The 16,765-nt window shown below is 43.8% G+C and overlaps 1 protein-coding gene across 1 annotated transcript in view; it reads left to right on the plus strand.

Annotated features, from left to right (window-relative positions):
• Nucleotides 1-8,838: 8,838 nt before the first annotated feature.
• The window catches only part of xylt1 (xylosyltransferase I), a 75,236-nt gene continuing 67,309 nt past the window's right edge, over nucleotides 8,839-16,765 (plus strand). Inside the window, exon 1 of the mRNA XM_047578895.1 lies at nucleotides 8,839-9,195. Coding sequence (XP_047434851.1) covers nucleotides 8,917-9,195 — 279 coding nt within the window. The 5' untranslated portion in view covers nucleotides 8,839-8,916. The remainder of the gene's footprint in view (nucleotides 9,196-16,765) is intronic.

The following is a 16,765-nucleotide window of genomic DNA, read 5'->3' on the forward strand; positions in this document are numbered from 1 at the left end:
TCTCAAAAACTGCTGCTGTCTGTTTTACATTCATAAGTCACAGGCATGATGCTGCCTTCAGTAATCTATCATTCTGGATAGAACTTTTCTGTTTAATAAAAAGGCATTTTCCACTTTAGATCACCAAATCAGCTACCAAAAGCATTTTCCACTTGGTAATAAAGCCCCGGCAAATGTAGTGGACACTTCAAAAGCAGGCAGCTTCTCTCTACGGGAAGTGGTTGTGGCTTAATTTTCCTGTGTATATTTCTGTTGTTATTCTTCATTTTTCATTTTGCCTTTTCACCATCGCTGGGAACAGAGTGGAATAAAATCAAAGCATGAAAAAGTGGAAAAGTAAAAATAAAATAAAAATAACCTGACATAGATTCAAGATTCAGAGATGTTATTGTCAGTTCAGTTCTCTATATTTTACAGAAGAATCAAAAACCTGTTTTTCTTTCACCGAAAAATAAACAGTGTGGATATAAAATAGATACTACATAAAATAAAATAAACCTACGTGCAACAATGACTGTTATGTAGCATAGAAATAGTTTGTTGGGATATTGCATGGGCAGTAGTGCAAATGGTACAATAAGGTATACTAGCCCTTTTTACTGCAAAGTTTGTAACTTGATTTACTGGTGTCTATGATGCTAATCACTGTTATGAACTTGCAGAGGTGCAGACATGAGTGTTTTATAAATATGAACATTCTGAATTAAACAGCACCTTTCTTAAATTATGTGTAGCATGCCAACTAAAAACCTCACTACTCAAGTCAGTCACCAGTTATCTCGACTAAAAATGTCTTAGTGCTGTCTAGGGTTCGTGGCATCTGATGCCCTTTGTTGCCTAGCAACAAAAATATTGAATGGATCAGTAACAATGATGGGTTGAACGTCTACAGACTTGACTGTGGACTCGGAAGGGGACCAGGACGGGTCCTAAAGGGTTTAGAGGTCGCATAAAACAAAAGAAACATTTAAACATTTCTCCACATAATTTGATGGTATTTCACGTTTCAAACCACGTGCTGCTACTCCGCTATCTGGTGGAAATGTTCTTTCAGCTCCCTTCACTTTCTTTATCCATTTGCCCTTTTGAAGCTGTGGCTTCACATTGTACGGGATGGGCTGTTTTCCCTGGTGGTGATTTCAGCTTTGCACCTGATAAGAAGTGCTGTGTTCCTCCAGGGTGAGCTGTGTGATGCGAGTGAAGCTTAGTGCCCCGGAATACGACTATGTCCTGAGAAAACACTTTCACATTCACGCACGCATGCCAGTGCAAACTCACGCAAAGCCCCTCGCCATAACCGAGCGGAGATCACCAACTAGTGAACGACTCGAGCGAACTGTCGCTGTGCGCTAATGTCACTGTCACAACAAGGATGTCACCTGCTGGAGTGGTGTCTTCATTTAGCACCCTAACCCGTTAATAACCTTGCAGTGACCTTTGTGATCCCTAGCTGTGCTGGTTAATTCAGGGGGACGGAGAACAGAGGTAAGTACTTGCCTCAGCTTGCCTCTGCGTTATCATTTAATAAACCCAGGCCTGTTACTGTTGCTACACCTGTCAAGTTTTCCTTTCTCTTGTGGCACACGTGAACTACAATGATAATAGGACGGATTCACCACTTTGTTTGGTAATGAGTTAGATTAAGAGTGACTTTGAAGAAGAAGAAAAGAGTGTACATACATGCAACAGTGTACATAAAGTCACATGTCTGAGCTGGTTATGTGTTCAACACTCTGAAGGCATCTTAGCTCCCATACTGTGGAGGTTCCAGGCCTGAGCAGGTAGCTTTACAACACAACCTGTGGCTGCATTGAATGATGTAATTCTCTGGATATACTGCGGGAGGGAGTATGCTAATTATCCAGGACTGTTAGGGCAGCGAGTGTTAAGCCTGACAATCTGATATCCATTTCTTAAAATACATCGTGGCCTTTCACACAGGCACTACAGATCACATGCTGCCGACATCTACTACTCATACTAGTTAAACATAGCATGAAGTCGCAGCAGCTCTCTGCAGTTGCAAAGTCTGTAAATCTTTCTTGCTTCCATACAGTAGATACGCCCATGTATAAGACATGTCTGCTGCTTTAGCCTCGTGTGGTATCACGGTGGGAGAAAAAAAGGCTCCCTCTGGTCCCCTGGGGCAACGCTGCCAAGGACACCTGTCTGCTGCTATGTTTCTCTGTGTTCTACCACACTCCAGTCAGCACGCTGCCTGATTACATAAAATGCTGAGTGCAAGAGGGTGTCCTACAGCAGGACGCCTTAGGCTTCAGCAGTCATGTTGTTCAGCGCCCAGCCCAGTTCCTCTCTCCTCCTGTCCCGGACTCACTCCACCAGCTGGCTGCTCATCTGTCTCTCTCGCCCTCTCTGTCTCAGTTATTTGTGCCTTGGAAGACGCAGGCGGGGGGTTTGTAGGTAGGGATGGGCTGCAGCTTGGTTCAATCTCCCATTAAGTTACTCCGGTCAGTCGATATGTATGTGTCTGTCTGTCGGAGTGACAAAAAGGTCCGCTTTAATTAAAATCAGCATTTGTTGCCGCAGGGAATGGTAACCATCGTCGTGGCGACAGTCAGCCCACTCGGTCCCCTAAGCAACAGAGCTGCAGCTAATGAGAGAGACGGAGACGTGGCTCTGCTGCCAGAAGAGCATGCGCCTGCTCTTCGTCTTATTTTATTTCTCCTTCTCTGTTTTTAATCTCTTCCTCTTGAGCTCATAAAAGCTCCTGTTTTTTGTCTCCATGTCTCCCTCTGACTCTCATCCATCACCCTCTTTCAATCTTTACTAATTTAGGAGACCTATAAGCACACTTGCCATGCTTTGATTATATTATCTATTCTCTCTCCCATTTTCTGACTTCGCCCTTACTTTCCAATTACATCTATTTTTGTCTCTTAACCATTCTTCATCTCGCTCTTCTTTCATTTTGCTCTCATTTATGTGCATCTCCTCGCTCATCGCCTTCCCGTGGTCTCCTCGTTGTTCTCATCTCTTGTAATTAACAGCTCCACATTTCAGCAGTTTGCAAGCCTCTCCTACCTCCTGCTGTCCCCTACTCTCCTTGATGAAGCAAAAATTAAGATTTATAAGACATATCTTCAGAGTGTCTGTGAGCATATGAAGGCATTTTGAAATTCAATTCAAGATTTATCTGTATGTGGTCCGCAGCCTTATCTCTGAAGCATTAGCCATGTTTGCCTGCAGAAATACCACCAAGTTAATCATTTTCTGTGGCAATTCAAACACTAAAATACTTTGGGAAAGCCGTATGATGAGAATACAGATTAGACCCTTGAACATGCAGAACATTTTAACTATCAGCTCTTGTGTGTGACAAGTGCTGCACTCAAGCTCAAACAATACAACACTCCATTCCGCTCTAGCTTGGATGATAAGATGCAAAATAGGTGACACAAACAAATTCCTCCTCGTTTTCTTTAACTTTGGAAAGACACGTTGGCTTGCTTCTTGTTCTGTGGCTTTGCCGCGCGAGATGTCTGGAGGGACAGGATTAACGAGCAGTTTAGTTGAAAATAAACGTCTATAAAAAGCTCACGAGCCCGTCTGAAAATGGCAGGAATGTCTAATTATCTCGTCGATTTAAGAACCACAAGGTCAGCAGCTCACGCTCTGAAACAAATATGTCCCTTTGTCTCCCATTGAGCCGTTGTTTTGGACAAGTGTGCTTCATCTCTTTGTCAGTCAAGAAATCCCTGAAGATTAAAACCACAGTGTGGAGCACAAAACGATCGTTTGTTTGTCTGTGTTGCAGCCAGCAGCACACTATATAATTTACCCCCCAGTCTTAGATGTAGATGTATACAAAACATTGTTGGGTGTCAGAATTTGCATCTAGCGACTTTATTGTTTTCCCAATTATCTTATTTTGACCTTAACCAGCTATCAGTTTGTCAGAGAGCAGCAGCTGCTCGTGTGTGTTACTTCTGCAGTTTGTTTTATTCACCTCAAACAAAGAAGAATGAATATCTTTCATGGAAGAGTCTGTGGTCATTCATCTTTATTCAATAAAGTGTTGAGAGTATTCTGCTTCCCAGTTTGTGCCCCAAAGCTTTCAGAACCTTGGTTCACAATCAGAAGGGAGTTAGCAACAAAGAAACAAGCAATGAGGAGAACATACTCCGCTGAGACGGTCACAGATGAAGTAAGACCGGGATATATTAAATGAAATGGAATGAATAGATGGATCCTCCTGGACGAAGTGGGAAGACTTGAGCGAGGCTTCAACAAGGGCCAAATCCTCATGCCCACATGATGGCTTGAGGGCCAAACTGTGGTCTAAACCGGTGACAGAGTGTTAGTGGATGTGCTGGAATAAGTCTGATTCGCTGTGGCCAGCTTACTTACAGGAACTGCTGCTCACGTCTTGGTGCCAGATACCACAGGGCACCTTCAGAGGTTTTGAACAGTCCACACCTCCTGGGGGTTGGAGCAGTTTGTCACCACTTAAAAGGCCGAAAGAATTGTAGTAGCTGAGATGTTTTTTTTCCCCAAAGTTTTTTTTTTTTCTTTCAGTCAGTCCAGGCCTCTTTAAATGCCCCTTTTTATAAAGATTATTAGACACCAGAGAGTAAACATGACAAATGCTTGGAGAAGGCAGTTGGCTTTTCTTTCATTTACCAGTACACACAGTCTGAAGTAACTATCCCTTGTACGGTTTGTCGCATCTTGGTAAATGAAAAGCACTCTCTGCACAGTACAGCAGCTTTCATTAAAAGCTCCGGTTCTCGCTTGAATGTAAGGCGGATAGAACTGTAACCTTGGCATCAGACTGAGTTGTCAGTTTTAAGTGATTACACAAAGCAATTGCGCAGTAGCTGGAGCTTTAACATCGCCGCGCGTAGCACCATTAAAGTGACGGGTCTTGTTTATCACAGTGTCACAGGTGTCAGTCGGGGGTTTTCAGGGCCTCATGGGGTCATTCAAATGTGCAATCATTAAAACAGCCCTCATCAAAATGCCACAGAACTGTGGATCGGCTGCGCGTGTGTCGCACAGAATATGGTCACACAATCCTGCTGTGTCTCCTCGGCACTAAGTGGTGCCTTAGCGTCTTTGAGCTCACAGTTTGATTTTTTTTTTGTCTCAAAACTCAGATTAAAGCTGCTTTCAAGAGAAACTTCTAGATAAACTTGTACAAGAACCAAATGACAGACAAAGTTAGCTGCTATATGGTAAACATAGCTGAGCAAGCAAGGACCACGGCAGAACTGTCATCAAATCCTCTGCATTACAGCAACATGAGAAGCCACAACGATTGCAAAGGTATGAAGGGATATCGCATGAATGTAGTAGTTATATTTACTAAATATTCCAAACTGACAGTTTGTCACCAAGTGACAGTTGAAAATGTGTGAATGGAGAATTCGAACGTGTCAGCATGTCCAAAGCCTCTTCACCTAAAGTGATGTGTGTGACAGCCACAGGGGAATTCAAGGCAAACATTTTTAGTAGTAAATTGGAGGGGATCTCCTGGTCTCCTGTTTCTGCTGTCCTGAAGTATTGTGAGTCACACTACCAGCGCTGCTGTCAGTCTGCCTGGCATACCTGCCTGCAGCCTCCTCTCAGGATGGGTTTTATTTCCAGGCCGGCATGTATACAGTCTCCCAATTTAATTTTAGTCTTTGAGTGCATTCGAGTGATGAGCAGGACCTGGGGGCCTTTGGGTCCTGTGAGTTGTCAGGCTGCATCCTGCTGGGGATGACTGCTGCCATCAAGAAGTGTCATTGCCATGGGGAGTGGATGTCTGGTCTGATCTAGGTGGTTTCCCAGCAGAACTTTGTATTGTCACAAGATGGTCAATTTACTTCTCCTGTTTTTAATATTGTGACTGAACGGTGTTGATCAAAAGTACAGATATTCTTGGCAGGATTGTAAAAACAATACTTTTGGTGATTTTGACTCTGAAGCAAATTTAAAAGTGTAAACTAAGCAAAAGTACACAAATTTCTCTAGATGTCAGTTAAAGTAGATTTGTTATTATCTGTTTATTTAGCTCAGCTCATAGACTACAGATGCATCAGATTGTGAGCTATGTTTGGCTGATCGAGTTCAGCACTCCTCTTACTTGAGTCCCAGATGAGTTTCACATGACAGTTTATTTTATCTGCACTACCTCAGCTCTACTTTTGGAACAGAATTTCTTTAGTCATGAGCCAAACTTTCCGATTATTCTCAGATTCATTTTATTCATATTCTAACCGTTCCAGGTCCTTATTCTGGTGTCAGTGACATCCTACTGTACAAATCGAGAATAATCAAAATGTGTGTGTGTGTGTAGGTGAAACAGACAGAGTTCTCTGTCTGTTACTCATGGCGTTTCCATGTCAGTGGAGCTCAGGAAGCGTGTTTAACAAGCATCTCTGAGTCACTCGGAAGAATTCAGCTGAAAGTTTTATCAGACCACAACTATTTTCATCTCCGAGTAGGACTTGAGAGTTCTTACACAAACTCTCAGCAGGTGCTGGACACATGTGAATGACATGATCATTTCTCATTGTCTTTCTTAGTAATCACAGTGACTAACGCCCTGATCTGCAGAATTTGAAGTCTTATGGAAGGAGCTCTGAATTGTTTCACCGATTCATTTAGAATGTGTCCTTGTGCATGCCATCTATTCCATGTGAGCTATTCAGTGACAAATCCAAGGTGAACAGGAGTCTGAGTAGGATTTATTTATTTTATTTTTTTTAAAATGATGATATGAAATAATTCAATATGTGTGCTTCATACCCATTCACAGTTGTAAGAGAAATGTTTCATTGCTGTTGTAGCTTTATGCCAGGTGAAACAATAAGAATGTGTTTTCTGTGGGGCAGAGTCAGTTACGATATGTGTAACTTAACATGCTAGTTTAAACTAAACCACGCAATACAATGAAATTTAAGCTTCAATTCGCTGTACAAATTCCAAGCTATTGAACATTTTAAATGTCACTCATGATTTTGTATGTATCTAAATAGTATAGTATTATTTATCTACAGTATTATTTAGAACCATTTCTGCATGCATGCATGTAGCTGTTTTTATTACCTTTTCTTTTATGTCCTCTTGATGAGATCTTGATCTCAACGGCACCATATGTTTAATTAAAAAAAAAAATTATTAAATATTGTTTGCCACCTGCTGGATGTCAGGGCAGCTCAGGCGCTTCTTACAGAAGACATTTTCGCTTGTCACAGTTGAAAAATGTTCAAGCTCCTGGTATTCTTCATGCTGTCCCACTGCTGCGTCTTACAGGGGCACATGAATGCAATTGTTAATGTTTTTATTACGACATTTTCTGTTTTTCTAATATAAGTCAGAATCCCTGCTGTGTATGAAAGGGCCTTTTAGAAAGTCGTGTTATGACTGTCTGTCATTACAACACCTGAGAAGACAGAGAGAGACTTCTCATCCGCTATCAAAACCACAATCTTCCTTTAACAAGGGGAAACAAATGAGACTCACTGGGTCATATCACGGCAGGGTGGTGTTTCTTGCATATCTGTGTTTCCTGCATTTTAGTTGCTGACGTGAAAGAGGAACATTAGATGTGCATGAGGCTGCTAAACTGAATGAAGCTTAAGCGAAATTTCAATAAGGAAGGACAGTTTCCACGTTTATTTTTTTTCTCACGCTCCCTTCTTCACTTCTGCTTTCCCATGCTGTGAAAAGGACTTCATTTTCAAGTATGTTTGCCCACATTCTCAATCCTAAACTGTTTTAAATTCACTGCAGTTGTGTCAGTTCTGTGCAGCCCTCTTCCTCCTCCACTCCTCCACCTCATCCTGGAGGTCCAGAGGGTCTCCATCAGCCTATCTGCTAAGCTCTACAAGCGCAACACCAGCCTCTAGACACTATCAGCTTTCTAGATCTGGGATTCTGCTCTATGATGCCACTTCTCAATGTCCACTCATCACAATATTTTCTCTCACAAACTCTTGTTATTTCATTAAATTTCTCTCTGTCTGTCCCAGTGATCACTCGCAACCGACCAGACACAACAGTACAAAACAAACATCCTGTAAATGCCAAGACATTGTTCAAGGTACCATTAAAAATGACTGATAAGTGTGTTTTAAGAGCTTGTAAATTCTGAATTTATTTGCTTCAGGGAGCTCAGGATCTTAACTAACCCCCTGATGATTTCACACCATTTTAACTCCATCACTGGTCCAGACTTAATTGACAGATTGGGGTGAACATGAGGGTGGCATATTGGTTAAAAAGACAGTCAACCAGAAGACCAACCCCCATCATGACAATTACTGGCCATTTGGAATCGTCTGGGCAAATCCACAGCTCCATGTAGTAGCAGTCACAGCTCCTGCAACGCTGCTAGGGGAGGATATAAAAAAAATTACTATTCCTACTGGACTCTTTCCAAAACTTAGAAAGGCCCTACAGAAGTTCCACCAGGGTATATGAATTAGTCAAAAGCAACCTGAGGCTAAGTATCTGTGAGCACCCGGAGTGCCTTTACGCCCCTGCTGGGATCAGCGAGTGTCTGTCAGGTTCTGCTGGAGGCCCGTCATTCCTACTGTGCTCTGCCTTGTAAGCGATGATAGTGCGAGATTTCAACATTTGCAGGTATCTGGTCATTATCAGGCTTCCATCTTTGAAAAAATGTGGACTATTTTCTGGGGCACAGTGAGAACATGAAGGAGAGTCGCGCAGTTGCCTGGAGCAGTGCGTCTGTCACTGAACATCATCTCACCACACGGTGGCCCTGTGCCTCTCCTTCTCATCGCTCCTCCTCGCCTCCACCACCGTAAGCTCAGCCTCCCTCCCTCCCTCCCCTCCCTGCCTCCTCCACATCCTCCTCCTCGTCCTCCCCGTACTTCCACTCTTTCCTCCCGTCGCGCTGCGCAGAGCCACAGACGGTCCTCCAGCTCCGTGCAGCCCGGTGCGAAGATGGTTGGCGGCGTGTGTGCTCGCAGGTTGGCCCGCCGGTCGCGGTCCGCCCTGATAGCAGCCCTCACGGTGCTGCTGGTGCAGACGCTGATTGTGTGGAACTTCAGCAGCCTCGACTCCGGCGAAGACAGGGAGAACGGAGGCTCCAACGGCCGGGGGAAGAGGGACCGGGTCGCGGGCAACAAAGCCGCCGGCAGCGACTACTTCCAGCACGGAGAAGAGCGGCAGCAGCATCTTCCTCCGCCTGGGAGGGGGACTTCTCGACACATACAGCAGCCGGTAAGACATAAAGCACTGCTGAGGCATTCACAACATATCCCCCTCTAAAAAAAAAAAAAAAAAGAGGCTGTCTCGACGGGGATGAAACGGGCTGGCAGGCAGGTCAAAGCAGCTCCGGCTTACGCTTTTGGGAGACAAGCGCACAGCAGGGCCTCCAAATGAATGAGCGCTTGATTGTTGTTACTTGAGTGGAGGCTGCCTCGCAGGGAAATGGTAGGATTTCCGAAGCCAGGCAGATGCACGGCTGTCCCCAGCGCCGGCGAGACGAGCATCCTCGGCTCAGTGCTCGCAGAGCCACATTTCTCCGTTTGAATGAACGCAGTCCAGCCCAGAGTCCAACTGAGAAAGACAAAGCTGAGCAGGAGGAAATCTCAGGACCGTCCGCGCAGTTCACCCCAGGGCAGACTGATGGCACGAAAGGGCAAATCATTTCATAAGAAGGTAGCTGTGAAGGTGCCTGAATAGCAGAGCCGCCGACTCGGGTTGTAGCCTATACCTGTCAATGTCTGTTTGGCGTTTCAAGTGAACTACAGGAGCTGCCTGGCTCAGCAGCACTGTCTACAACAAGGCCAAATTGAAACGTAACCCAATTTGCAGAGCAGTTTTTGATGAGTGCACAAAGATGAGAGTCATCTGTTGTTTATGGAAACATGAACGCTTTTATTGGTAGTGGCACCGGAACACAAAGTTAGTTATGGAGACCGAACAGCACAAAACATGCAGAGTTGCACAATGAACATCTTGCAGACAAGAGGAATAAATCAAGTTAAAGCCCTCGGAGCATTGAGTAGCAGGGGGCTCTAAATGCCACACTAAGCTCAGCGAAAATTAAAAAATTAGCTCCCGGAAATCCAAATATTTATTTGCAGACTCCACTGAGTGTGCTCTGCGCCCAGGAGGCTAACACACACCCAAAGCAAGCAGGTTTTGTGTTCTTCCACAAAGCATGTGATGCATTTTCACAACCTGGTGTGTGGAATTAAAATTCTGAAAAACTGAGCTCCTTAAATCCGCGTGGTCTCTCGTGGAGTTAGGCTGCCCTTAAGAAGTTGGACACAGTATTTTTCTGGCGTGTGTGCGGCGGTTTGCCTCCGTAAAGCTGCCGGCCGTACAAGTGTGTGCTGCTCTCCAGCCGCCCGGCAGCCAGTAGATAACCGACGGTGATGTAGTGTGAGACACTGTGTGACAGCCAGTCACTCGGAGCCTTGCACTGTATCATCTGTCTCCTCCGCAGATTCTACAATGATTCACTCTCCGCATCTGGTGGGACTGTGTGTCCCACCTGCCGGCATCTCCGCAGCGCAAAGTCATACCAAGGACGGGTTATATTGGAGTCAGATGTCTATTTTTCTGACAGTCATAGAATCCTCTTTGAAATATCAACACAATATCCCCGCGTGACCCTGCGTGGACTTCATGTTAACACACTCTAGTGTGTTGCGTGGAATTACTGTATTGTACATAATAGAAACTGCGGATCATTCGTGTCAGAACCCCCCTTTTTTTTCACGCTGCATCATAGTTGATTTGTCCGAATGTGTTTCACTAATATAACATGTACAGATTTGCTCACATGACCTTTCAAAGCAGGGCTTTCATCCCTGTTGGCTGGAAGCGCTTCACGCAGCCTATATGCCAGTCAGCCCACCAGTCAGTCAGCTTGCCTGCTGCATGCCTGTCAGATTGTTGACTCGCTCCCTGCAGTTCTGTGGCCCTTTGGCCTCTTAAAAACCCAATCACTCGCCCTCGGCCACACACACATACACACACAAACACACACACACAAACATTCTCTCCACTAGTTAATCACTGCATTTTCATTTTTTTCCCCTCCTCTTGTGGGTGGTGTGTGTGTGTGTGTGTGACTTGGCAAGGCAGAGTTGTCCAGCCTAAGGGTGACGCATAAGCGCCAAGTGATGCTATATGAGACACCGCGTCTGAAAGAGGGGAGAGCAGCACTTTGATCCAGAATAGAAATGAGCCAGAAGCTACGGTTTGACAATAGCGGAATGTCTGTGTGATAACTTGTGTTGGATGGAAACATTATGCATAGCTTTGGCTGTGTCTTCCCAGCAGGCAGGAGCTACAGTTGTCATTAGTGGCTGTCTCCTGTTGTGTCCTTTGAGCGAAAAGCTACTAGAAAGTGCAGACATTTTCTTCTGTTGTCCAACGGGCATCGCCGCTTGTTTTTCTCACCACCGGCTAATATATATCTCCAGATTTAATCGCGCGAATGATATCATGGCAGCTGCGAGTTTGTCTTTTACACGCAGCCTACCTGTTGCACACCCCTCATCAAAAATATCTGCACTTATTAATTAGTCTGTCATGTTTTTCCTGACGTTAATTTATTATAATCGTTCGCATCGCAATTGTTATTATTATTAGGTGCTCATTAAGGCGGCCCTCTTAATGGATGGGAAAAACTGCCAGAATGAAGCCGACGCTACCCTCAGCGGCAGACTGGGTAAAGCTTTGAGTTGGCTCCGAGCTTCACATCTGGCCGTCAGCGCTTTCTTTCCATCTGCCGCGGTAGTCACACTCTCGTCATGATTCCCTCGCGTGCCCAGCAGGTGTCCGGCACACACACGTCGTAAAGAGTTTCCCCTTTAGTCATGCTAATAGACACAACATTACCTTGGATGTACACGTTTTCCGGAGGCAAAGGTGGCTTCATAAATAAACCATCTGGAGGGGCGCAGTTTGCTGTTCTTCAGTATGGTGAAACGTGATGTCAGAAGTTATGATTGAATTATAAACATGTTCATCGTCAGGTTTTTGCCACAGAGGTGCACATGCTGCAGACCTTGTTCAGATAAAGACATGAGTGCCAGCAGATATTTACTGACAGGAGCCCTTGTTCATTTAGAAAAAAAAAAAACAGAAGTGAAAGAAGACAAATGTGGAAGAATGTTTGAACCTCCTGCCCTGTAAGGTCTAACAGAGCTCCCTGGTCCGACATTAATCTTCTCATGTCATTAAAAGCTGAATTTTATTTTATTTAAAGTTAAAGCGAAGCAGCTGTTTGCGATCTAATGTCAAGAGCCACATTTTCACCCAAATGGAGTTAAAGACTGACAGAATTAACCTTTGCAAAAAGAAACAAACAGTCATGCTGGGATTATTGCGTAAGTTCTAATCGCGCACAGAACAAGCAACAATGCACTGTACACGTGCACGTATTTAGGAGCTTTGCTGAAATCCATTGTTGCTGCCATGTATTCTCCAACCAACACCACAACCGCAAGTTGTGATTCATCCCACTGTGGCCATGATCGCAGTGCTGACTCACACCAACACACAAACACACATACGCACCAGCGCTCTCTCAAACAGCCAAAATTGTGTACGGACGTAGATGGCGGGGAAGCAGCTCCCCGCAAACACACCCACATACAGTTACTAATTGATATCGACACACGCACAATCAAATACACAAAGGATGAATCTTTTTTTTTCTTCATTTCCTTTTTTGGGGGTGTGCAGTCGCAACTGATGTCCTGTGACTGTATGCGTGTGTTTTGTAAGCAATGGCCTGCTTGGGATGTTGCCTTTAACCTGTAATTTTAACATGAAGCAAATGTAATTAAAATTTTTTGTTGTATCTGTGATAATATGTTTCACTTTTCAGAAATGTAAAATGAGGTGCCATAAAGAATAAGCTTCCATATGAGCTGGGTTCTGCTCAAAGTTCCTCCCTGCATAAAGGGAGTTTCTGTGGTTGTTCTGGGGGTTCAAGGCCCTAGGTTCTGTAAAATGGCCTGAGGCAGTTTGGATTGTATTTAACTCTCTATAAATTAAATAATAGCCAATAACATGAGGGAAGATTGATAAGTTCATGGCCTAAGTTGGAAGGTGTCATTTTTAGAAAACCTTCACATACGTACAGTATTCTCCTCCTAAACGTACTCATTTAGACTCTGTGGACGTCCCTTCTTCATAGAAGTCACATTCCTGGACCTCCAGAGAGGAGATCCATTGCTGTCGTCGTCACAGCCCACTTCTTCACCATGCCGTAAGAAGTGTCACTGACTTATCTACGTGTATGTCCCTGAGACTGCACCGAGCCCGATTGCAATATTTATAACCCAAAACAGAAATATCACAAAAGTTACGAATTCTCTCAAAGGATTCTCCCAAGAGATACACTGCATGTAAATGTGACAAGGGCTGTGTAAGTCATCTCCTTTTATCCTTCTACCTTAGGATGCGACATTATTAGCCACCCCCTGTAATGATATCCAATGTACTGAATAATACTGGAAAGAACATCTTGGATTTGACACCACAGACCTAACATGTGCTGTATGTAATACAACATTTCACCATTGTCTGGTGTGACATGTTTTAAAGGGAGTTTTTTTTAGGTCAGCCTTCTCATCTGTCATTCCCTAAAAGGCGTTGTAATGAAACCACTGTCCTTACCTTGAGCTCGTTTCAAATTCGGCCCTTTCTCAAATAGCATTCCTGGCAGTGTCATTTGTTCCAGCGCCACTTCAGGAGCCAGTTACCAGTCACTGTCGGTTTTTGTGTGGTATCAAAGCCACTTTCGCGGTGGTAATTGGCAGTTAAATTGGCACTCCCCAAAAGTAAATCGTCTTGGAGTGTGAGCTATTCTGTTTTAAACAGACCTGCGAACATGCATAATTACAGTCCAGGCAGCACCCAGAAGTTACACTGAGTGATTTCAAATTTCAAATGTTCCAGTCATTACAGCAATTGTTCGAGTGTTATTCTGTAAAACCTGCAATGAAGGTGGAGTAAAATACTGCCTGCCCATCACTCCATCCATCAGTTGTTGGAATTTCGCACAACAAGGGAACTTCGTTTTCAAGTGCTGTTAGTCTTGGAGAGAAATGGGAACATATTCAGATCTAAGGGAAGAAGTTTGCACCTCAGACTTGAAAGGGACACATTGAAAACCCGACACACTTTGATGTTGAAATGTAATTTGTGTACAAGACACCATACCTCTTCCTGCAATGGAGAAAAACATTTGTTTTTTTTCATTTTCATAAGGAACTACTGCTAAAAGTCTGTCATGTTATTCTGCTACGCCGATCCTACTAAAATGCAAAATGTCACTGTCAGATTGAAATCTCGGGAGATTATGAGCTGTATAGTTTGTGGACTGAAAGTTTGCGTAACCATAGCAGCTCAAACTCTGCAGCACAGACACATCCTTGCAAAGCACTCCTTCTTGTACAGGTGCTGAACGTACTGAACGTACTGAACGTACTTCTAGCTTCGGCTTTGTGGTATGTATGTAATCTGTTTAGTGCAGAGTCAGCGGCTTTTATTTCATTCTCTCTCTCTTTGCATTCTTCCTGTCTCTCTGCTGACGTGTAAAGAAGAACTGTTCAACAGTTTCTAATGGCATTAAAAATACTTGACGTACAGTCGGGAGCTGTAAGTGCAGCACGCATGACTCACATAGTCCCGTCACGCATGTCGACTCTTGCTTCAGAGACGAGAGTCGAGCAAGTTCATCACCATATTATGTTTAGTAGGGCAACTGCGTAACTGCATCATCGCATTAAGACCAAACAGTGTGTTGAATGTTTCACAGCAGCACAATGTGCACAATACTTTTCACACAAACAATCTAGCAAGTAGTGCACTCGTGGTCAAGTTCAGGCCCTCCCTTAGGGAAATTTTTGCAAAAAAAAAACGTTCTTCCTCAGGCAAATTTTTGCAAACAAGCTAGCATGTGTGGACGTTCCTCTTTCCTAGTGTCGTCTTTCTTCCAGCTCACTCCTGAGCGGGGTCGCTACCAGAGCCTGTAAACAAAATGAGTGGTAGGTGACGCATTGTTTGAGCCATTTAAAAAAGCTAAATACTCTCTTTTTCATGCTTGTCAGAGATGCTTGCCTATTCAATTGTCATGTCTTTGGCGCTGTTAGACAGACAAGAATAGTTGTGGACTACAGTGGACTATATTAGGGACATGACTTAGGATTTTTTTTTTCCTTTTTTTCCTTTTTTTTTACTGTTTTCTTTCAAAACAACTAAGGGCCATTATTTGCATATTCATTCTAAATGACTAAAGGGAAGAACAGAAAAGCCAACAGCTCTCAGTGTACAAGAAAGGAAACTTCAGTGACTAAGCAAACAGAGAAGTCAGTGGGGTATGACCCACACAGGAAGATATTTTTCTTTCTTCTTCCACAAGCAAAAGACAGAAACCTGACAATACTATTGTCATTTGCCATCTATCAGACATATCTGAAGTAGCTGTATGATAAGGAAGCAATGCATTGTAACCATATCCAGACTCTTAGCGAGTCCAGGTGTGATTAACGAATGCACACCTCAGCCACATGTTGGCATGGAGGCTTCAGGGGACGCCGAAGTTAGTGGTTGCTGATTCTTCAGTGTCAGTTTGGCGTGGTTTCTATTTAAAAATACTGGAGGTAGAAGTACAAGAAAATATGTTCACTATCAAACATGTCACTCCAGGATTGTTGCGTGTGGATTTGCATCGTCGTGTCTCCACTTAATTATTCGACTTTTCTTTTGGCATCGAAAGGGACAAATGAGAAGGACACTGAGCTCGGGTTTACAGAGTGATGTGCACTTCTGAACACGTTACGTCCGTATGTATCCGTACGTCTGAGTGCTTTGTGCTCAGCTTGATGCCTCTGTGTGCCTCATCAGTAAAACCGTAAAATCAAAGATCATAAATCCCGTTGGGCTCCCTGTTGTCAAGTCGGCTCAAACAAAGGTCGTCATTACTGCCAATTAGAGTTGCATCACTCTGTGTCGACCATGCCTCTGCACACCAATGCCACAGCTTCACCCCAGCCATCTCTACTGCCTCACTGACTGTTTGCCCCCACCCACCCAGGATCCTCGTCTCATCCTCCCCTCTTCCTCCTCTACCGCCGTTACAGATTGTTTCATTCCCCAACACATTAATAACGCATCAACCAGATGAATGAAGCTATATAATACCTAGCGTTGACAATAATCCCATAGGTAAGAGGCTTAGCAGACAGCCCTGAGAGAGAGAGGGAGACATAGAGAGGAAGATAGGAATACGAGGCCGAAGGGTGGGAGGGTGAGGGCTGAATTAGTTTTATCTGAAGTTGGGTATCCATGTTGATATCTAGAAGGTTACACACACACACACTGAAACACGGGTTTGGACTAGACCATCACCATATGATGGGGTTATAAGGCCAATCGCTCAGCTCCCTTGCTGTTTGGCATTTTCAGGGTTATCCCTTTAAATAGATCTAGTGTAAAGCAGATTAGTGCTAGCAAAACTATAAGAAAATGGACACGAACTACATAACGTTGCCCTAATAGGCACTTAAATTCATTAATGATCTGAGTTTACAAGTATAATTATAGTTTGATTTATTAACCTTTTTTTTTTGTCGTTGTTGTTGTTGTTTTGTTCTTCACAAAGTTTAAAATGTTCAGTGTTCTTACATTTTCACTAGCCATTGGATTTCAGGTATGGTCTAATAGTGGGTCTTTAGGAACAAATGATTCAGAATTCCCATGAACTGCTTTTTTTAAAAATTATTTTTAAGCCCATGCACACAGCATTTGTCTCAGAGCT

This window comes from Mugil cephalus, chromosome 2, assembly GCF_022458985.1.
Source record: "Mugil cephalus isolate CIBA_MC_2020 chromosome 2, CIBA_Mcephalus_1.1, whole genome shotgun sequence".
NCBI classification, from domain to species: Eukaryota; Metazoa; Chordata; class Actinopteri; order Mugiliformes; family Mugilidae; genus Mugil; species Mugil cephalus.